At 39.9% G+C, this 22893-nt stretch overlaps 1 protein-coding gene and 1 long non-coding RNA gene across 2 annotated transcripts in view; one reads left to right on the top strand and one right to left on the bottom strand.

The window, feature by feature from the left end:
* The window catches only part of C1GALT1 (core 1 synthase, glycoprotein-N-acetylgalactosamine 3-beta-galactosyltransferase 1), a 36391-nt gene extending 32328 nt beyond the window's left edge, over nt 1–4063 (bottom strand). The window contains exon 1 of the mRNA XM_035723239.1: nt 3849–4063. Within this exon, the coding sequence (XP_035579132.1) occupies nt 3849–3855 (7 nt within the window). The 5' untranslated portion in view covers nt 3856–4063. The remainder of the gene's footprint in view (nt 1–3848) is intronic.
* On the top strand, nt 3294–13095 carry LOC113911154. Its single transcript, XR_003516379.2, has 3 exons — nt 3294–3741; nt 5231–5300; nt 12777–13095. It is a non-coding gene; the product is annotated as an uncharacterized LOC113911154 (long non-coding RNA).
* The last annotated feature ends 9798 nt before the right edge of the window (nt 13096–22893 follow it).

The raw sequence follows: 22893 nt of genomic DNA, 5'->3' as shown, positions 1-22893 counted from the left end.
TATCCCATCCCCACTCTTCTTTTTCGGATCTCTCTTTTCTGATCTTCTTTCTCTGATCTTTCTGGTTTTTATAGGTAAAAAAGGAACAAACAGAAATTTCATAAACTGAACCCATTACTGTTTCCCTTGCTGTGTTCTCTCTGGACTCCTTGCTATTTCTCAAATACGTGAGGCTCTTTGCATCTGCTGTTCTCTGCTGGGAACACAACTCACCTACATTGTCATGTGGCTTACTCTCCAACTCCTTCAAGGCCTTTACTTCTCAGGGGGTCTTCCCTGGTCGCCCTATTCTTACCCACAGCACCTACTAACATCTAATATATTACATATTTTACTTCCTCATCTTGTTTATTGTCTCTGTTCTCCATCTTGTTCATTGGTTCTCAAACCTGAGTCTGCATCAGAATCACCTGAAAGTTTTGTTAAAATACTTTTTGAATCAAGAGGTCTGGATTGCTAACAAGTTCCAGGATGATGCCAATGCTGCAATTCCAGGGACCACATTCTGAGAACCAATGTTTTAGAATATAAGCTCCTCCAGGACAGAGATTTTTGTCTACCTGTTTGCTTTCACTCTGCAACCTGGTTCAGAGTAAGCACTGAGATAAGTAAATGACAAATAAATATAGATGTTCCCTTCTCTGTTCCTACCATACCTCCCTGATTTGGCCTGCCATATGGTGCTAAAAATTTGCCGAACACTGTATAAGATAAATTATATGACTGTGATGGGTTGTGTTCCCCCCGCAAAAGACTGAGGTTGAAGTCCTAACCCCAGTACCTATAAATGGGACCTTATTTGGAAATAGGGTCTTTGCAGATGTAAATTAAGACGAAATCATCAGGGTGGATCCTAATCCAGTATGACTGGTGTCCTTATAAAAAAGGGAGAATGCCATATGACAAGAGACACTGAGGACTGGAGTGATAAAGCTGCAAGTCAAGGAATACCAAGAACTTCCAGTGACATGAAAAGCTAAAAGACATGAACAGATTCTCCCCTAGAACCTAGAGACCATGGCCCTGCCAACATCTTGATTTCAGAATTCTAGCCTCCAGAACTGAGATGATAAATTTCTGTTGTTTTAAATTACCTAGTTTGCTGTACTTTATTATGGCAGCCCTAGGAAACCAATAGAAGGACCAAGAATGCAAATGACTACACCAAGCCATACATAATTTCAAATTCTGCCTATTATCTAATTTCTACCAGTTTAAATGTTTTAATATACAGCTTTAGTTGTAAACTAATCAGATTTCCCGTTTCAGAATCTCTCCAACTTAATTGTTTCTTCCTGCCTTCAATATACAAGGCAGCTCATACTACAGGTTCTAGATAGTTTATTCAGGGTTTTTTTTGTTTTTTTTTTTTTTTGGTTTCTCCTACCTTCTTACATGCTTCCCTATTTCACTAATATCAATTTCTTTAATTTTTTTTTCTTCAAGGGACACTTCTTATTTTCACACATTATACATTCTGGTATATAGTTTCCCTTTGGCTATCTGAATTAGTTGCAAAGTGAAAATTTAAGTACACGTTAGATATACATTTAGATTTAAGATAAAATGCTATCTCCTCTTTTAGAGAACAAGTCTCCTTTTTTTTTCCTTTTCTTTCTTCTGTCTTTTAAAGTAATGACCTTAATCCTAAAAAATTTTGAGCAAAAAAAATTTTGTCATACTTTTCTGGCCATCTTGTTACAGTTTGTACACTAGTGTCTTTATTCAAATCTCAACAAATCTTCTAAAAGTAACATGGTTGTATTGGGAAGCTTAAAATTTTAAATGAATCTGAAATTAATTTCATCAAGTTTTCCCCTTTCCATTTAATGTTTACCGCTGCAATATCACAAGAATTCCGATCAATAATTTCATCACAGAGACTCTATTTTAAATTACCATGGTTTACAAGGTTTATAAGCTTAAGATGCAATTTTTATCTTAGCACAAGTCAATATACAAATAGTAAATTGCATATGCCTAAATGACACAGTTTTGTATTTCTATGACTGGGTGAAAATTAAAATTAATCCATTGTACGTACTACTAACCTATGCCCCCCAAAAAAGCATATTTAAGAAAAACCTTATCAAGGGGCGCCTGGGTGGCTCAGTCATTAAGCGTCTGCCTTTGACTCAGGTCATGATCCCAGCATCCTGGGACTGAGCGCCAAATCCGGCTCCCTGCACAGCGGGGGAGCCTGCTTCTCCCTCTCACACTCCCCCTGCTTGTGTTCCCTCTCTTGCTCTCTGTCAAATAAATAAAATCTTTAAAAAAACAACAAACCATATTTATCCCTCAAAAGGTATTAACCACAAAGTATTTTTAAAATGCTGAAGCCTAAAAAGATACAGAAAAAACAAATTACAGGCAAATTTAAGAGAGATATTTAATAGTTCTCCACGAGTACTGAAAAACCATGCTCTTTTCCTATGAAGAATTTTAAATGAGTCATATTTTCCTTACTAAATCACTGTTTTACTTAACATATGGTGAAAAGAGTTAACTGGTAACTTGAATCTTTATATTCACTTAAAGTGCACATCAATATATACTAAGGCTAGTGGAAAATACGTATAGTTTACTTTATACAATACTTATAACACATAACATCACGTGCATAAGGTTCACTTGACATTTATCTGCTAAAGGTATGGAAAGCTGTCTAAATATCTCCTAAAAATTCAGGTTCCCACTGTCTAAACCTACACCAAAATTAAACAAGTTGAAATCATGCACAACGCTTTTTCCTGGCACCCAGGCCGACCTACCTATATTCAGTGCCTAACTTTTAGTAAATGAACATATTTCTGTCCCAATCACACTGGCTTAATTATCCACTTTAATGCGTTAAAGTTCTACCTTTATAACTTTCTAATTCATAATGAAGTCAATTCATGGTTAGCATAATAGTTTCCAAACTGAAAAGCGTTAAAAACATATACTACAATATCTATAACGAACTTAGAGAACAAGATTAAAAAGCCAATCAACTTTTCCAGAGCATGTGGTGCTTTCTTGTTTATTATTTTAAAAATTAAGAGAGTACGAGCTAGGGAAGAATAAATCCCCATTCCCAAATTACGTTCTTCTGTTAGAGTATACAGTTTCTCCAAATTCAAAGCTGTATGGCCAATTTGTCAGCACCTACTACTCACACACTCGCGGGGGGGGGGGGTGGAGAGAAAAAACTCTTTTCCCCCTCTACGCAGCAAGTGAGTCAAACACACCTGGCTTGCTCATTCTGCCAGAGGCAGTGAAATTTAAAAAAACACATCAGCCACAGACAAACCTGATGATCCAAGAAAGCCCCGAGGAAGTCCCCCGGCACTCCGACTGCCCGGCAGCCCGGCGGCTCTCGCGGAAGGTGCCTACACCTGAGCCCCGGGACTCGCCTGACCCACAGGTCGGGGGGGGTGCGGAGAGGCCCGACGGGCAGGACCTCTAAGTGGTCAGAACGCGACCCGCCGCAGTCCCGCGCCTCACGGCCGCCGCCCGCCCGTGGGCAGCGCGCGAAAAGGAGAGAGGAGCGAGGAAGAGGTGAGGGGCACCCGGGGGCAGAAAGGAAGAACCCACCACGAAGAGGAGGCTACTCGTCAACAAGCTAGCGGCCCGATGGTCAGACGGCCCCAATGGCAGTTCACAGAGGCGCCGGAGCAGGAGTGCCCCACGCCTCCCTCAGGAGCCCGCAAGTCCCCGGCCCCGGCGGCGACCCCAAGACACCTGTTTGGCTGCGCCCAGGTTTGGTTCCACCCTCTATGCTCCCCCAAACACACACTCCGAGCAGTGAGGACGAAGGGAACCGAGACCTTGGACCCGCAGCCTGAGGGCGCCTCCGCCGGCCGTACCTGACATCAGCCGCGGCTCCCTCTCGCCCCTCCTGGGGGGCGGAGAGGGGGACGACTCGAGACCGGCAACCTTAGCTCTTCCCGGTACCCGCAGAAGTGGCTCGCGGCCGCTGCCTGGGGCCGCCCGCTGCCGCCCAGATCGTTCCTTGGCGGCGGCCGAGGCGGACCCAGCTCACCCTCCCTCTCCCCCCCCCCGCCCGCTCGTTCGCTCGCTCGCTCCGCCCCTTCCCCCGCAGCGCGTCCAGGCCGCGGCCCGCCGACGGCGCAGCCGCCACCCAGGGGTCTCTTAACGCTGACGTCTCCGCCGCCGCACCAGCCCCAGGGAAGGGCGGAGCGAGAGGGGGCAGGGTGGGGCGGGGCTATGGCGACGTGCGGACGTGGGGATTGGCCGCCAAGCTCACGCCCCGCCCTTCTGCGAAGGGGTCTGGGAAGTCGGGTCTTTTACAAGCAATAGTGGCAGCCCACTTGCGGCTTCTCCCTGTTAGCATTCTCCTTCCTGATTCTGCTGTAGGGTTTTGCGTTAGCTTCCGGACTTTGAAGAGAAACTAAAGCAGTTTTGAAACTACAGGGACTGAGGCTAGAGGTACCTGAGGACCTCCGTGTGAGGGACAGGCTCTAACCCTGCAGAAGTCTTTTGGCCTCTAGCCTGCTTCCCGTTCTTTTTTCTCCTGACCCCCACTCCCCTGCCTCCCCCCGCCCCCACCGTACTCTGTAGTCGGTGTCTCTCTGGCCTTAATGAAAGGAAATACAGCAAGATGAGGTATGCAAACGGGTGCTGGGTAACCAGATACGTGAACCCGAAAGGGTTGGAAACAGTGGTACCACAAAGCCTTCTGTATCACACGTGGTTTGGTCTGTCATTACTTTGCTTCTGTCAGGCAATAACAGGAAGGGCTTCCTTAGGGCTTTCCAAAAATCATCTTCCTTTTAGTTGGCTAAAGGACTTTGAATCAGAAAGTGTTTTTGGATAGAGGGAGGAGACTGTGAGCCACTGAGGCAACCCAACAGCAGTCAGGAGGTGGGGATAAGGTCTGGGCTTTAACATCATCTACAATGCCTTAGCTTGAGGGTGAGAAAACTGTCCAGCTTCTTTTAAAAGCCCGTCTCTGTCAGTTCTTTTAGTGCCTTTAAGCATAGCCTTTAGGAGTGTGGGCTCTGGGCTGGAATCTTGGTTCCTCCACCTATTTGCTGTGCAACCTTGGCAAGTTACTTAATGTGCCTGAGAGAAATAATGAACAATGTATGTAAGTTATTGTTCTTTTTCCTTTGTTTAGATTCATCTCTAGTGTAGTTTACCATGATATGCCATTAATAGATCCAAGAGAATCTTCCGAAAGAATTTAAGCACATCTAGTGATTCTTATTTAAAACTTATTTTTCAGGTGAGAAAACTGAGGTCAGAAAGATAAACTGATGGGCCCAAGCTAGAAGTGCAAGTACCCTGATGTTCAGGTTAGTGCTCTTTTCCTGGCCCATACCTCCAGACTTCTCTCCCTTACATCCTTACTTATATCCTCTTCTTTCTTTTCCAATTTGTGTATAGTTAATTGCCCAGCCTCATCCCCTTCCCTTCCACAGCCACTGTAAAACAGGAAAAGGAGACCCTTCCAGAGGTCACAGTGTTCCAAATAGAAAGCAAAACAAACAAAAATGCAAGATCCCTTACTTCATTTTAATTTTATTGAAATTTTTAATGAATAAGGAATAATTTTGTTTTTCCATTGAGCAAAGATAAGAAACCCTTCCAAAGATAAGTTCAGCCATAGCAGGTCTCAGAAAATTACTGGCAGGAAACACTATTGATACGGACAAAACCAGATCAAGTAAGTCCCTCCCATCATTTTGGGTATTTGAAAATAGCTTTTATTTTCGTGAAAACAATAACATAGTTATTCAAACAACAACAACAAAAATTATCCAAATCCCATAATCTACAGGTAACCATTTTTTAAAGTGTATGTTATATTCTTCCAGATACAAAGAATAAAAAACACATAAAGACATATAAATTCAATATTTCATAAACTGGATTTTATTATGTATATAGTTCTCACTGAACAATATATCATGATTAACATCATTTTTTTAAAGATTTTATTTATTTGACAGAGAGAGAGATAGCGAGAGCAGGAACACAAGCAGGAGGAGTGGGAGGGGGAGAAGCAGGCTTCCTGCCGAGCAGGGAGCCCGATGTGGGGCTCGATCCCAGGACCCTGGGATCATGACCTGAGCCGAAGGCAGACACTTAATGACTGAACCACCCAGGCGCCCCGTGAATGCAATTCCTAATCATAGAACGAGACAGGACAAGTCAGCATTTATTTAGCATTGTATGTAGAATTTTTTAATAGGGCAAAATAAAAATGGGGACACAAAATGGAAACAAATAAGTAACAACCATACACACACACACACACACACACACACACACACACACACAAACCACTCTCTAATATACTTAGTTTCCCTTTAAATACCCAAATGTTACAATGAGATTAACAAATCATTTTATAATAATTTGATTAAATTCTGTAAGTTAAATTATATTCACTGATGTAGTGATTTTAAAATATGTCCACAAGTTCTTTGATGCTTCTTCCTTCAAACGGTGGGACTTAATTCCTCTCACCTTGGGGGTTTGGACTGTGTTTAGTGACTTGTTCTCCTGAATAGACTTGTGTGACTTCTTAGAGGAGATTATAAAACATATGCCAAAAAATAAAACCTACACCAGTTTTTTTCTTCTTCTCTGTCTGGGACTGCTTACTGGGGAAAGATGGTTGTCAAGTCATAAGGACTTTCAGGCAACTCTATAGAGAGGCCCACATTATGAGTAATTAAGGCTTCCTGCCAACAGTCAGTAAGGAACCAAGGACTCTTGACAACAGCCATGTGAGTGAACTTGGAAGCAGATGCTCCAGTCCTAGTCAGGCCTTCGGATGACTGCTTCCCTCATCAACATCTTTATTGACTTTAGGAGAGATCCTGAGCCAGAACCACTCCATTAAGGTGCTCCCAAATTCCTGAACCACAGAAACTGTAAGATAATACATGTTTGTTGTTTTAAGCCATTAAATTTTGGGATAATTTGTCATGCAGCAAAGATAACTAATATAGCTGGGTATAATAGAGCCTAGCACAATGGCTGGCACATATGTAGGTGTTTAATGATTTGTTGTTTGAATGAACAAACAATTCAGTGAAGTAGAATATATATTTTTTCACTTTAAAGGGTAGCATACAAGGCTGGTATTATCTTTGCTCCCTGACAGCTGTGTTATCTAAGGGTTTTCTGATGTGATCATAGAGAAATCAATTGTGAATCTTACTGAAATCTAAACATTGACAATCCTGGAGGAAACATATAGTGAATAGAGCAGTGGAACCCTTGAGACCTGTATAGTTCTCCCACTTTTATCACTGATTAGCTGAATGGCCCATGGCAAGTCATCTAAACCTTCTAAATCTCAATTTTCATATCTGTAAATTGTGGAAAATAATCCCAACCTGCCTCAAAAGGTGGTTAATCTGATTATATGTGACAGTGTATTTGAAAAGCATGGATGTTCTTTTAATTACATTAGGCTCATGAGATCCTATTTTATTTTTAAGCAATTAGGTATTAAATATTTTAGGTGTGTATACCATGAAGAGTTTTCTTTCAAGAGGTGATAACTTATTACTGATTTTACTGTGTACCTTTGTAAAATATTAGCATCATTCATAGTGAGCAGTTAAGATTTAAGAGTATGGCAGGATGGTAGGTTATTATATGTCAGATCTCATTTTATTAGCCTGTTGAAAATTTATTGCACTTTTAAAAGAATACGTAATTATGACTGCCTCCTTTTCCTTTCCATGAATTAATTTGTAATTGCGATTGGGTGTGTGCCCCTCTTTGTGGTAACAGTGGTAGTTAAGCATATTTAGTAATAAATATACATTTAACCAATAATTTGTTCTGAATCTAAGAGTTTATCCTAAAGCAAAATTGTACCCAACAGCAAGAAAATATGTAGTGGGTGAATTATCCAAATTCCCTGGTTTTATTGTATTGTTCTTTCTTGCTTTCTGGTATCCAGTGTGACTCCACATCAGTTTTAACTACTGGCTTAACTAAACATCAGGTTATTTGTAGTTGTAGATGACCCCCGCTACCTACCATCTATACTAACTTGAATAGGAAGGAGAAGAATTCTAGAAAAAAAGGACGGAGCTTTCTTTTCTGGTGATGGTGTGCTTTTCAAGCAGGGCTTCTCATTTCATAAATACCTGCCAAGATAAAGTACTTTTATCCTACAGAAACTAAAAGAGGATTTCCAAACAGTTTTTATTCCTTACAGCTGCATCTTCACAAAATCTACCAAGATTTTGAAACAGTTGGAAAGGCTAATGATATTTTCTAAGTTGATCGACGTGTAAAGGGGATAAAGGTAGAGAACAGAGGAGAGGAGAAGATAAGGAAAAAAAAAAAGAAAGTTTAGGAAATACTTTTAACCTCAAGGGAAGAGGACTCAGCATGACTCACAACATATTAGCTTGAAAGCAGAGACTGCCACGGTTGCACTGAGGAACTTGTGTCTTCTAGAGAAAGATTCTCAAGTTATGAGATTGGGTTCTCTGGGATTACTTACCCTGAGTTTCTCTAGTTTCCTAGAATATGAATCAAAATATTCCTTAATTGTTTTCCCTTGTGATTCAACAAAAGCAGAAAGCGTTTGTTTTAAATGGAAAGGTGAAGCTGGCTTTAGTTTAAAATCCCTAAGCAGTAAATTATAAATGTGTATGCTACTTATTTTATTGTAAAGAACTAACTGACTTACAAATCTTAGCTACATATTGTGACATCTTTTTTTTTCTCATTTCTTTTAACTTGTATTTAAATGTATGCTGTTTCCCTGGTTCTGAAGGGAGCAAACTGACCTTGTTCAGAGATTACTGTGATGTCTGTTCTAATCTATCTGGGGGTGCTATAGATAATTGTGTCTCTCAAAATTCATATGTTCAGGCCTTAACCCCTAGTGTAATTGTAGGGCTTATAAAGAGGTGGTATAAGTTAAATGAGGTCATAAGGATAAGACCCTCATCTAGTAGAGCTAGTGCCCTTGTAAGAATAGACACTAAAGCTCATTCTCTCTATCATGTGAGGACACAGTGAGAAGGCAGCTGTCTGCAAACTAGGAAGAATCCTCATCTGAAATTGAATTGGTGGGTTCCCTGATTTTGGACTTTCTATTCTCCAAAACTGTGAGAAATAAATTTCTTGTGTCTAAGTCATCCAGGCTGTGATATTTTGATATGGCATCCCAAGCAGACTAATATGGGGCAAGCTCTGATGCAAGACGTTCTGCCCTATTTTGCCTAATTCAGAACTCAGGTGAAAAAAGCTTGAAAATGCTGAAAGCTGAATTAATAATCCTCAAACACCTGAGGCAGAGATTATGGCTGAAACTTACAACAGACTGCCTAAGACAAAAACTGGGTAGAGTTTCTTTGGGAAATTAAGACATTCAAAAGCAACTATGTAAATGGGGGAATTTAGAAAGCCATGTGCATGCTCAGGGCAAGACACATACTCAAACACTCAAGAAGACCCTATGCTTTCACCTTGGCCTCATCCCTTGGTACATTGAAAGCTGGCAAGTTGAAGGAGGGCCCTGGCTTAGAGCCAATTTGCAAAGACTGAGTTCCTAGCATTCAAGGATATTTCTATTACAATCCTTGCTGAACACAAGCTAAGGAGCAGAGACTGCAGTGACCACATGTGACAAGGAATACAGTCTTTGCAATAATAGTTTGGGAAGGACATTAAATCAACTGATTGCTACAGCCTTCAACAACCAAAAAATAGTGAACCCTGTGAAAGAGGAAGAATTTGACTTCTAGTTACAACATTATAATAGTCAAATGTCAGTTCTAACCAAAAAAAAAAAAAAAAAAAATTACAAGGCATACAAAGAAACAAGAAAGAATGGCTCATTCAAAGGAATGAAACTGTCTGTGAGGAAATCCAAACGTTGAAGTTACTGGACAGATCTTAAAATAATGGTCTTAAATATGCTCAAAGAACCAATAGAAAAAAATGGACAAAGAACTAAAGGAAATGAGGAAAATGATGTATGAACAAAATTAGAATATCAATAAAGAAATAGAATTATAAAAAGGAACAAAAGAAAAATTCTGGGACTGAAGAGTATGATAGCAACAGGTTGAACAAACTATTGGCTCTAAGACAAAAGAGCTTTTTTGCAGAAGATTTTGGCCCGGTCCCCCATCAGGAGATGATGTCCCTGAACTCAAATCATAAAATTTGTCATGGTTTGGTGTGGTTTAGTGGAAAGATCTTGTGCTTTGGATTAAGATCTATGTGCTTGAATTATAACTATAAATAAAAATAACAATGACTAGCATTACTAATTGAAGTGGAGAAAGCTCTAAGAAGGAAGAACTCAAGAGTCTAGGACTTACATAACTTCTGCTGCTCACTTACTGCTATATTAGGCACTATATTAAACACTTTCCTCACTGATTTATTTTCATCTTCACACAGACTCTCTGAGGAGGCATTACCAACTAATAAACTAGTCTCAGAGATTAAGCCCTTATAAATAGTAAAAGGGATTCTACTCCGGTTTTTGTTTGTTTGTTTGTTTGTTTTGCTTTATTAAGGTATAATTGATATGCAATAAGGTGTATATAAGATATATGATGATGTTTTGACATATGTAAACATAACCACAATCAAGATATTGAACATATCTATTGCTCCCCCTCCAAAGTTTTCTCCTGCTGCTTCCCACCCCTCCCCATATCTAAACAAACACTGACCTGATTTCTGTCACTATAGATCAGTTTGCATTTTCTAGAGTTCTGTAAATGGAATCACACAATGTGTGCTCTTTTTTTATCTGGCTTTTTTTCACTCAGTATAATTACATTGAAATTAAACCATGTTGTTTTGTTCAATAGTTTATTCCTTGATTTTGCTGAGTAGTGTTTCATTATAGGATATACCACAATTTGTGTATCCATTCACTCACTAATGGACAATTAACCCAATTGTTTCTGACCCTAACCCCATGCTACACTCTTTCCCCAGCTCCTTCACATACTGTGTGGTCTTGGGAAACCTAACTATTCTCTCTGAGCCTCAGTTTTTCTCATTGTAAAAATGGCGATAATATTTTTCCCAACAGGATCGTTATTAGTGAGATAACATGTGAAAGCACCTAGTACTGTGCCTGGCATACAGTTGGTGCTTATAAATATTCATCTTCTCCAGGAAAGATATATCTCCGGGAAGGAAAAGAAAAAATATAGCAGTATATGCCTTTCTTGAGTCTTTCTTTCTGCAGTTTCATCTCATTCTTGAAGATTGCTCAATTTAATTTCTCCTGCTTACATCTTGTCTGCACCTCATGGAGATGATGTTTCCCTTTTCTCTCTAATGCAAATATGGACACAAATTCTTTTTCTTATTCTCATACCATGGCTGAAATAGAATGATGTTTTCACAAAAATTAAGGGATAAATTAAAAGGGTATAAGTATATAAAACCAAACTGTAGAAATAGTCAAGGGTTCCAGAACATGCTTCTCTCCCAAATAATCCCAGCAAAGTCAGTCAAAGAGCTTTTCTTTTTTAACTTTCAATTATTATTTTGACATAATTTCAGATTTTACAGGAGAGTTGCAGGAGTAGTATAAAGAGTCTTGATACAACCTTTTCCTTGATTATTGCTTTACAACTTTAACAACTCATTTAAACTATTCTCCTATTCTCTTGCCTCCAAAATTTAGGCTAATAGTGGCTTTGGCAGAAAATACTCAGTTAACTCAGTATGATAACAAATACAACAATAACAATTCCAAAAGTTGTTTACTGAATTCCTGATAAGTGCCAGACTACCTGCTGGATGTTTAACTGGGACTGTCTCCTACTCTAAATAACCCTGGAAGGCCAGTACTATTATTACACCCACGTAACAGATAAGGATATTGAGACAGAGAGGGCTTTGGGATATTGCCCAAGGTCACACAGATAGAAATCTTATCGTACTAAATGTAAATGGAACCAAATAGATTCCTGGACCTGTGATTTTAATGCTAATTTTAAAAATCAAAGGTCAGCAAACTACAGCCTTTGGGCTAAATCCAGCCCACAAAAGAGCTTTATTTAGTCCCAGACCTACTTGTACAAGAATCACATCCTCTCACACAAATGGGTGGGCACAACCTGGTCTGAGCTACTTCCTAACCTGCCTCCTGTTTTTCAGTTATCTGACCATTTTCTCTCACTGACTTCTGTGATTTCTTGTCTTGCTCACAGAAAAATACAAGCCTGACTCTTGAAATTCTAACTAACTAGACACCATTTTGTCCTTCTTTTGAGGGTCTCAGGGTCTAAAGGAAATAAATTGACAGGCAAGGTTAATCTTCACCACGCTTGGGCATTCTTGGGGCATTTTATGATGACTCAACCCAGACATCTTAAATAATAAAAATGAAACTGTACATGTGATGAAAGGCAGCAAACCTGAGGTGGACGCTGTGATGCATTGTTCTCATCCCCTCTTCAGGACTGAAAGATTTATTCCCCTAGCTGTTGGGAGTGCTGGCAGCAGACAACCCACAGCTGCCGGCCCTCTCAGGGAACTGCCTCAGGTGCAAACACCTGCCTTAACTCAAGGTCATGCCTCCTTTCAGGGCACCCACATGCAAGGACTGATCAACATAAGGATATAGAAACTCAGCCTCCCAGCTTCAATCTGTGGTATTCTCTAGAGCCATTCCAACATCGGAGTTCCCCATAGAAAGACTACACATAGCCCAACTTCTTCCTCTACAATCCTGCTTCCTACTCTTCTCTTTCACAGGCATCGACCTCAAAAGCACTTCCTAATAATTTTTATGCTGATCTCTGTTTCAGAGTCTGTTTTCTGGGGAGTTCCACCAATGACAACACCTAAAGCAAGAGGAGAGCTGTTTCTCAACCCCCTCGAAATCCAAGCTCTTTTCTAAGTATCTAAGGTCAGTAGGTGATATAATTTTGAGTGATTTCTGCCTACCTAGAGCTAGTTCTTCATGCATTGACACCAGTGTTCCACATGAGAAATGAAGAGAAATAGAACCAGTGAACCCGTCAGTCTTGTTCTCTGTCCACAAATGAGCCCACAGTCATTTTACCATGCTGTTCAATGTTGATTTAGATAATTACTAGTTTTTAAAATGTTCACATTTAATCAGAGGTAGAATTTTGAAATACTTCCAGTGTGTCAGCACTCTTTATAACCATATTTGCCTTAGGGTAAGCCTCAATAAAAGATTCACTTGCACACATATTTTAAGGATACTTGAAAGATCACATGCTAGAGACAGTTTTCCTGTTTTTTTCTGGTATATTTTTAAAATGTTTCCATGGTGATACAACCTGATAGAGTAGTAGATATTGGACAAAATGTGTTGTAATCCTTGCTCTGTCACTCACTAGCTGTTTTTTGAGCCTCATAATTCTTACCTATAAAGGAGAGGTAATGATGCCCATCTTTTAGAGTGATTGTGTTGGTTAAATGAGAGGATATTTGCAAAGGGCCTACCACATTCAAGTATTCGATAAATCGTGGCTATTTATTTTTACTTAATGTTTTAAAATTTAAATTCAATTAGCCAAGGTATAGTACATCATTTGTTTTTGATATAATGTTCAATGATTCATTAGTTGAATATAACACCCAGTGCTAACTGGGTGATGGGAATTAAAGAGGGCACATGATATAATGGTAGCTATTTTTATAAACAAGTATAATAATGACATAAGTGGATTGGCTAAAAGTTTTAAAAGGAAGTACCTTTTCAACAAGTATTATGATTTATTGCCACATTTTTAGTCCCCTAGTAGTAAATATTAATTGATAAAGATATTCACTATAAAGATTTCTATACTGAAATGTGCATAAATGATCTTCATCCAAGAGGCAATTATCTCTAAAGAAAAGGAGTTGGAATAAATGATTTCTAAGTCTTTTTTCAGTGCTTAGAGCCTCAAGAGTCTATGGATTAGGATGACCCTCCAAAAATAGAAGCAACTGTTTCTGGGATTTGAAGCTCTCTCTATTGAGGGTGGCTGCATGTCAACAGAAATTTAGTTCTAAGTCTCCTTGACTAATATTCTTTTTTGCAAATAATTCCAAGACTCTCAATCTGTTATACCATTGTGTGTACAAAATACCTGTCAGTATAGAAGCAGTCAGTAGTGATTACATTATTATAAAAGTGGAAGTACCTTTCCAGTATTTATCCCTAGCCTAACAGTTGCTTAAACTCTATTTAAATTGATTATATATTATGGCTCATTATTTTTCTCTCAATACTAATTCCTTCTGCTGATTAGTGTTTATATATAACACAGAGGCAGTTCTGCCCAATCAGAGAGGAAGAGTTTAGCTTTCCCTCTGTCATCTGTTAACAGGGTTCCCCCAGGGACTAGTTTCTCTGATACAGTTCCTGCAGCTACCTTACATCTTTGGACACGTCCTAGGGCATGTGGCCCCCACCCCCCATTTCATCTTTTGTCTCTGGAATGAGTTGTATACATATATCCATCCTCTAGAACCAATTTACAGTCAAGCCTTAGCTCTACTTTGAGTTGGACTTGTCTTCTCTTACTGAGTGGATCCAGGCTAGCAGACACATAAGATGATCTTTATTTTCCTCCCTTTCTAAATATCTATCCCTACATCCATCTTTTTACTTTCTGCCTAAGAAGAGGAGTCTGACCTGCTTTCTCACAGGAAATAGGGTAGCATTTTGTCTCTCTCCCTACCCTACTTCACCCTACTTCAACCATCTAATATAAGTACTAGAACATTGCCAATCAAGATAACATTACCTACCCCCTTATACATTGGACTTTTGTCAAGGATATAAATAATGGAAGAAAATGGCAGTGGCCAGGGGTTGAGGGTAGAAGGTAGAGGCTGAGTAGGGAGGTAACACTTTATAGTTGAAGCCTGACAGATCTAAATGAAAGGTGAAGGTGGTATACAGAAACAATAGAAACTTCCAGAGTTCAGGAGAATCAGAACCCCAGTTCTATGAGGAGAGTAGAATTTGTGCTCAATATAAAATGTGGAAAGACAATGGGGGCAGGGTCAGAGGCAAGATAGTGATAGAGTAGGGGCCACACTTCATCTAGTCCCATGAATGTAGCTAGATAACTTATCAAACCATTCTAAATACCCAGGAATTCAGCCTGAGCTGTAAGAAAAAAATATCTGGAACTTTAGAAGTAAAAAAGTGACTGCTTTTTGCAATGTAGGAATTGCGGAGACGTGAATTTGAGGGGAGATATTGGAAGATAAACAGTTGGGGGGAGGGAGCCTCCATAAGCTGGCTACCAGAAAAGGGTATAACCCCAGAAGGCAAAATTGGAACCATTGGAAATCTCCACTGAGAGACATCCCTGTCTGAAAGGGGCTCAGGGGATGAAAAGGGCAGAATTCTAGGTGGGTCAGTGTGGTCTCAGGATCCCAGGAGTAACAGAACTAACTGGGGTGCCTGAGCCGGTAAAGTGCCCAAGCAATGGAGCAGGGAAACTGGTTATGGTTAATGAGCCCAGGTGGTGACTCTCCATTAGGGTCACCATAAAGCACCAGCAAGGCCCATCAGGTGACTGCTCTCCACCTGGAAACACTGAAAGTACTGGAACAAGTGGACCATCTGCTGTTGCCCAGGAGGGGTGGAATGGGTGTGCCACAACCAGGCAACAGCTCTCAGGGTGGCGACCCCATAAAGGGCAGTACGGTGACACTCAGCTGTACTCTGGGAGCACCTGAGTGGGCATGCACACAAGCCCGCAACTTCTCTCAGGCCCAAGGCACTACAAAGGGCAGTAACGCAGGACGCTTGGGCTCCCCCCGGGAGAATTGTTGTGGGCATGCACTACAGGAATCTGCCGAGTTTGGCACACAGGAAAGTGAAGACTGTTTGTCCCAGAGGGTTTAGTGAAGAGAGGGGATCAAGATCTTTCCACTCTGGGGCTGGAGATTGGGGCACGGCCATTTTTATTTTGATCCTCTAAAGCGCAGAAAGCCTTCAGGGAACAAAAGCCACACAGAGCCCAGCCCCCTGGCAAGGGGTGGTGCAAGTCTGCCAAGGCAAAGACACCTGAGAAGCAGCACAGCAGGCCCCTACCACAGAAGACCAACTGGAAGAACAGGTGCACAACTAGTTTATGGATCCCACAAGACTGTAAAACTCCGGAGCCAGGGGAAAATATTATATAGAACTCGAGGTTTTTTTTCTCGATTCATTTATCTTTCAGTCTAAAATTTCCCATTTCTTTTTTCCTTTTTTTTTCCTTTTCAACTAGTTTCTTATTTTATGAACTCTTTGTTTTTAAATCACTTTTTTACTTTTATTTTTTACATCTACATTTTATAGACATATGCTTCATTTTTGGCCTTTTTTCTCTATTCAATTTTATTTTTGTATATTTATAAGCTTTGCTTTCTTTGCAACTTTGGGAGTTAGTGTCTGTAACACACAGATCAAAATTCACTCAGGAACAAGTGGATCACCCTGCTTTGTTGATCCTGTGAGGTTATATTCTCTCTAACCCCCCCTTTTGTTTTGTTTTTGTTTGCTTTTCTGTTTCGGTTTCTGACCACTTCATATTTGTCCAGTGTGTATTTTGCTTGGGTTGTGGTTGATATTTTTGATTCTGCTCACTTTCTCATCCATTCTTCTCTGGGCAAAATGACTAGAAGGTGGAGTTCACAACAAAAGAAAAACCAGATGTAACATTCTCTGCCACAGATCTAATCAATATAGATATAAGTAAGATGTGGATGTAAGATATGGAATTCAGGATAACAATTATAAAGTTAATTGCTGGGCTTGAAAAAAGCATAAAAGACACTAGAGAATCTCTTAGTACAGAAATGAGATCTAATTAGGCTGAACTTAAAAATGCTATAACTGAGATGCAGTCTAAATTGGATGCTCTAACAGCTAGGCTGAATGAGGCAGAAGAGAGAATAAGTGATCTAGAAGACATGCTGATAGAAAGGAAGGAAGTTGAGGAAAAGAGAGAAAAACAACTAATAGCCCATGAAGAAAGGCTTCGAGAAATTAATGATGCCATGAAACGTACCAGTGTCAGAATTATTGTGGTGCCTGAGGGTGAAAAGAGAGAGGGAGGTCCAGAAGGTATATTTGAGCAAATCATAGCTGAGAACTTCCCTAATCTGGGGAAGGAAATAAGCATTCATGTCCAAGAGACAGAGAGGACCCCTCCCAAAATCAATAAAAATAGATCAACACCCTGACATAGTGAAGCTTGCAAATTTTAAATTTTTTTTTTTTTTGGATTTATTTATTGTGTGAGAGAGAGTACACAAGAAGGGGTAGGATCAGAGGGAGAAGCAGACTCCCCACCGAGCAGGGAGCCTGATGCGGGACTTGATCCGGGGACTCCAGGATCATGACCTGAGCCGAAGGCAGTCGCTTAACCAACTGAGCCACCCAGGTGCCCCTGAAGCTTGCAAATTTTAAAGAAAAAGAGAAAATCCCTGAAAGCAGCTCAAGACAAGAGGCTCCTTACCTACTGAGGGAGGAACATCAGACTAACATCAGACTTAGTCACAGAAACCTGGAAGGCCAGAAAGGGCTGGCATGATACATTCAGGGAACTAAATGAGAAGAAGATGCAGCCAAGAATACTTTATCCAGGAAGGCTTCCCATTCAGAATGGAAGGAGAGATAAAGAGCTTCCAGCAGAAAGAATATGTGACCACCAAGCCAGCCCTGCAAGAAATATTAAGTGGAATACTGTAAGCAAAGAGAGACTCCAAAAGTAACATAGACAAGAAAGAAATAGAGACAACCTACAGAAACAGGGACTTCACATTTACATGCAATAATGGAACTAAATTAATATCTTTCAGTAGTTACTCTGAATGTAAATGGGCTAAATGCCCCAATCAAAAGGCACAGGGTATCAGATTGGATAAAAAGTAAGACCCATCCATATGCTGTCTACAAGAGACTCATTTTAGACCTAAAAACACCTCCAGACTGAAAGTGAGGGGGAGGAGATCCATTTACCATGCTAATGGACCTCTAAAGAAAGCTGGGGTAGCAATCCTCATATCAGATAAATTAGATTTTAAACCAGACAGTAGTAAGAGATGAAGAGGGACACTATATTATACTTAAAGGGTTTATCTAACAAGAAGATCTAACAACTGTAAATATTTATGCCCCCAACATGGGAGCAGCCAGTTATATAAACCAATTAATAACCAAAGTAAAGAAACACATTGATAATAATACATTAATAGTAGGGGACTTCAATACCCCACTCGCAGCAATGGACAGATCATCTAAGCAGAAGAACAACAAAGAGATAAGGGCTTTGAATGACACACTGGACCAGATAGGCTTCACAGATAAACATATATATAGAACATTCCATCCTAAAACAACAGAATAATTATTCTTCTCAAGTGCACATGGAACTTTCTCCAGAATAGATCACATCCTGGGTCACAGATCATGTCTCAACTGATACCAAAAGATTGGGATTATCTCCTGCATATTTTCACACCACAATGCTTTGTAACTTGAACTCAATCACAAGAGGAAAATTGGAAGGAACTCAAACACTTGGAGACTAAAGAGTATCCTGCTAAAGAATGAATGGGTCAACCGGGAAATTAAAGAAGAATTTAAAAAAATTCATGGAAACTAATGAGAATGAAAACACATCTGTTCAAAACCTTTGGGATACAGCAAAGGTAGTCCTAAGAGGGAAGTACATTGCAATACAAGCCTCTCTCAAAAAATTAGAAAAATCTCAAATATACAAGCTAACCTTACACCTAAAGGACCTGGAGAAAGAACAGCAAATAAAGCCTAAACCAAACAGGAGAAGAGAAATAATAAAGATTAGGGCAGAAATCAATGAAATAGAAACCAGAAGAACAGTAGAACAGATAAACAAAACTAGAAGCTGGTTCTCTGAAAGAATAAGATCGATAAACCTCTAGCCAGACTTATCCAAAAGAAAAGAGAAAGGGCCTGAATTAATAAAATCATGAATGAAAGGGGAGAGATATGACCAACACCAAGGAAATAATAGACAATTTTAAGAACATATTATGAACAACTATATGCCAACAAATTAGGCAATTTGGAAGAAATGGAAGCATTCCTGGAAACTTATAAACTACCAAAACTGAAACAGGAAGAAATAGAAAATCTGAACAGACCAATAACCAGCAAAGATATTGAAGCAATAATAAAAAAACCTCCCCAAAAAAACAAGAGTCCAGGGCCGGATAGCTTCCCAGGGGAATTCTACCAAACATTTAAAGAAGAAATTATACCTATTCTACTGAAGCTGTTTCAAAAAATAGAAATGGAAGGAAAACATCCAGACTTGTTCTGTGAGGCAGCATTACCTTGATCCCAAAACTGGACAAAGACCCCATCAAAAAGGAGAATTATAGACCAGTATCCCTGATGAACATGGATACCAAAATACTTACCAAGATACTAGTCAATAGGATCCAACAGTACATTAAAAGGATTATTCACCACAACCAAGTGGGATTTATTCCTGGGATGCAAGGGTGGTTCAACATTTGCAAATCAATCAGTGTGATAGATCACATTAATAAAAGAAAAGACAAGAACCATATGGTCCTCTCAGTTGATACCCAAAAAGCATTTGACAAAACAGAGCATCTTTTCTTGATTAAAACTCTTCAAAGTGTAGGGATAGAGGGAACATACCTCAATATCATAAAGGCCATCTACAAAAAGCCCACAGCAAATATCATTCTCAGTGGGGAAAAACTGAGATCTTTTCCCTTAAGGTCAGGAAAATGACAGGGTTGCCCACTCTCACCACTATTGTTCAATGTAGTACTAGAAATCCTAGCCTCAGTAATAAGACAATAAAAAGAAATAAAAGACATTCAGATTGGCAAAGAAGAAGTCAAATCTCACTCTTCGCAGATGACATGATACTTTATGTGGAAAACCCAGAAGACTCCACCCCAAAATTGTTAGAACTCATACAGCAATTCAGCAACGTGGCAGGATACAAAATCAATGCACAGAAATGAGTTGCATTTCTATGTAACTGAAGAAAGAGAAATTACAGGTGCACCAAAAACCATAAGACATCTAGGAATAAACCTAACCAAAGAGGTAAAAGATCTGTTCTCTAAAAACTAGAGAACATTTATGAAAGAAATCGAGGAAGACACAAAGAGAAGGAAAAATATTCCATGCTTATGGATTGGAAGAATAAACATTGTTAAAATGTCTATGCTACCCAGAGCAATCTACACATTCAATGTAATCCCTGTCAAAATACCGGGGTGCTTAACCAACCTCAGATGGTTAGGTGTCTGTCTTCAGCTCAAGTCGTGATCTCCAGGTCCTGGGATCGAGTCCCATGTTGGGCTCCCAGCTCAGCAGGGAGTCTGCTTCTCCCTCTGCCTCTCCCCCTGCTTGTGCTCTCTCTCTCTCTCTCAAATGAATAAATAAAATCTTAAAAAAAAATACCATCCACATTTTTCACAGAGCTGGAACAAACAATCCTAAAATGTGTATGGAATCAGAAAAGACCCTGAATAGCCAGGGGAATATTGAAAAAGAAAACCAAAGCTGGGACATCACAATACCTGACTTCAAGCTCTATTACAAAGCTGTGATCATCAAGACAGCATGGTACTGGCACAAAAACAGACACATAGGTCAATGGAACAGAATAGAGAGCTCAGAAATGGACCCTCAACTCTATGGTTAACTAATCTTTGACAAAGCAGGAAAGAATATCCAATGGAAAAAAGACTGTCTCTTCAAATAAATGGTGCTGGGGAAAACTGGACAGCCACATGCAGAAGAATGAAACTGGACCATTCTCTTACACTATACACAAAGATAAACTCAAAATGGATGAAAGACCTAAATGTGAGACAGGAATCCATCAAAATCCTAGAGGAGAACTCAGGCAGCAACCTCTTTGACCTCGGCTGGAGCAACTTCTCACAAGACATGTCTCTAATGGCAAGGGAAACAAAAGCAAAAATTAACTATTGGGACTTCATCAAGATAAAAAACTTCTGCATAGCAAGGGAAACAGTCAACAAAACTAAAAGGCAGCCCACTGAATGGGAGAAGATATTTGCAAATGGCACTACAGATAAAGGGCTGGTATCCAAGAGCCATAAAACTCAACACCCAAAAAAACAAATAATCCAGTCAAGAAATGGGCAGAAGACATGAACAGACATTCCTCCAAAGAAGACATACAAATGGCCAGCAGAAACATGAAAATATGCTCCATATCACTTGTTGTCAGGGAAATACAAATCAAAACCATAATGAGATACCACCTTACACCAGTTAGAATGGCTAAAATTAACAAGACAGAAAACAGCAAATGTTGGCGAGGATGTGGAGAAAGGGGAGCCCTCCTACACTGTTGGTGAGAATGCAAGCTGGTACACTGCTCTGGAAAACAGTAACTTAAGAAGTTAAAAATAGAGCTACCCTATGACCCAGCAGTTGCACTACTGGGTATTTACCCCAAAGATACAGAAATAGTGAAACGAAGGGCCACCTCCACCCTAATGTTCATAGCAGCAAGGTCCACAATAGCCAAACTGTGGAAGGAGCCAACATTTCCTTCAACAGATGAATGGATAAAGATGTGGATTATATATACAATGGAATATTACTCAGCCATCAGAAAGGATGAATACCTACCATTTACATTGATGTGGATGGAACTGGAGGGTAATATTATGCTGAATGAAGTAAGTCAATCAGAGGAAGACAATTATCATGTGATTTCACTCATGCAGAATATAAGAAATAGTTCAGAGGATCGTAGGGGAAGGGAGGGAAAACTGAATGGGAAGAAATCAGAGAGGGAGACAAACCATGAGAGACTCTGGACTCCGGGAAACAAACTGAGGGTTGTGGAAGGTATGGTGGGTTGGGGGGATGGGGTAACTGGGTGATGGGCCTTAAGGAGGGTAGGTGATGTGATGAGCACTGGGTGTTATACGCAACTAATGAATCATTGAACACTACATCTGAAACTGATGATGTACTTATGTTGGCTAATTGAATTTCAATAAAAAAAGAAAGAAAGATGCTTTCTACACCCCTCCCCCCCCACACACAAAGTTAATAGGGGCAAGAAAGACACACGCGGGGCAGAAAGGAGTTGAAAGAAGGAATAAGCATCAGGAAATTTAGCTGGTTTGCTTCTCTTGTATCAATGGTTTTTTATAGTATTGCTGCCTTTTATCTTTTAAGTGCGGACATATCCCCCAATTTAGCAACATGGACACGTATAAAGCTCCCTAGAGTGTGAGAAAGGAAATGAGGAGAGATGTTGTACTCCAGTTTATCCAGCTGATGACTGAAAGGCCAATTCCCTCTTCTTCCACTCTATGTTAAATATGTTTTTGTGAACTGTTATGATAATGTTTTAACACTATTTCTGTAGGAAAGTGCATTCTTCATATCGGATCACCTTAAAATGAATTTTTGGGATACAGCTCACATGGAGACAGGAGACTTTTTCTAGTTTACTAACATTAACTATCTAGATGTTGCAGATAAGGAAAATTCAGGTAAAACAGTGACTTGCAAAAGACATTATGATCAAATTGAACTAAAATTAGAATTTCATGCACCTTCATTCAATCTGTGAAACTTCTTTTTCTACCGGATCTCTAGGGAGCCTTTGCCTTGAAGACAGTATTGATGGAGGGGGATGAAGTCGGGAACGGAACAAACTAACTACAGTCTGACAGAAAGATCACTTTCTTTTCCTTTCTCTCTCAACTGCTTTGCATTTCTACTTCTTTCCATCTGTCTCTTTCCTCTTCCTCTCTCTTTCCCTCTCCTTCTGTTTTCATTTGCATATGTTTTGGGGATGGGGGAAGGTAAGGTGGTAGGGGTTTTTCTCTTCTTTTTCTTTGCTTCCTGCTCTTTCACTGCCCTCAGTGTTTGGT

The sequence above is a fragment of the Zalophus californianus genome, chromosome 12 (assembly GCF_009762305.2).
Source record: "Zalophus californianus isolate mZalCal1 chromosome 12, mZalCal1.pri.v2, whole genome shotgun sequence".
NCBI classification, from domain to species: domain Eukaryota; kingdom Metazoa; phylum Chordata; class Mammalia; order Carnivora; family Otariidae; genus Zalophus; species Zalophus californianus.
This window is presented reverse-complemented; position numbering and strand designations above follow the sequence as displayed.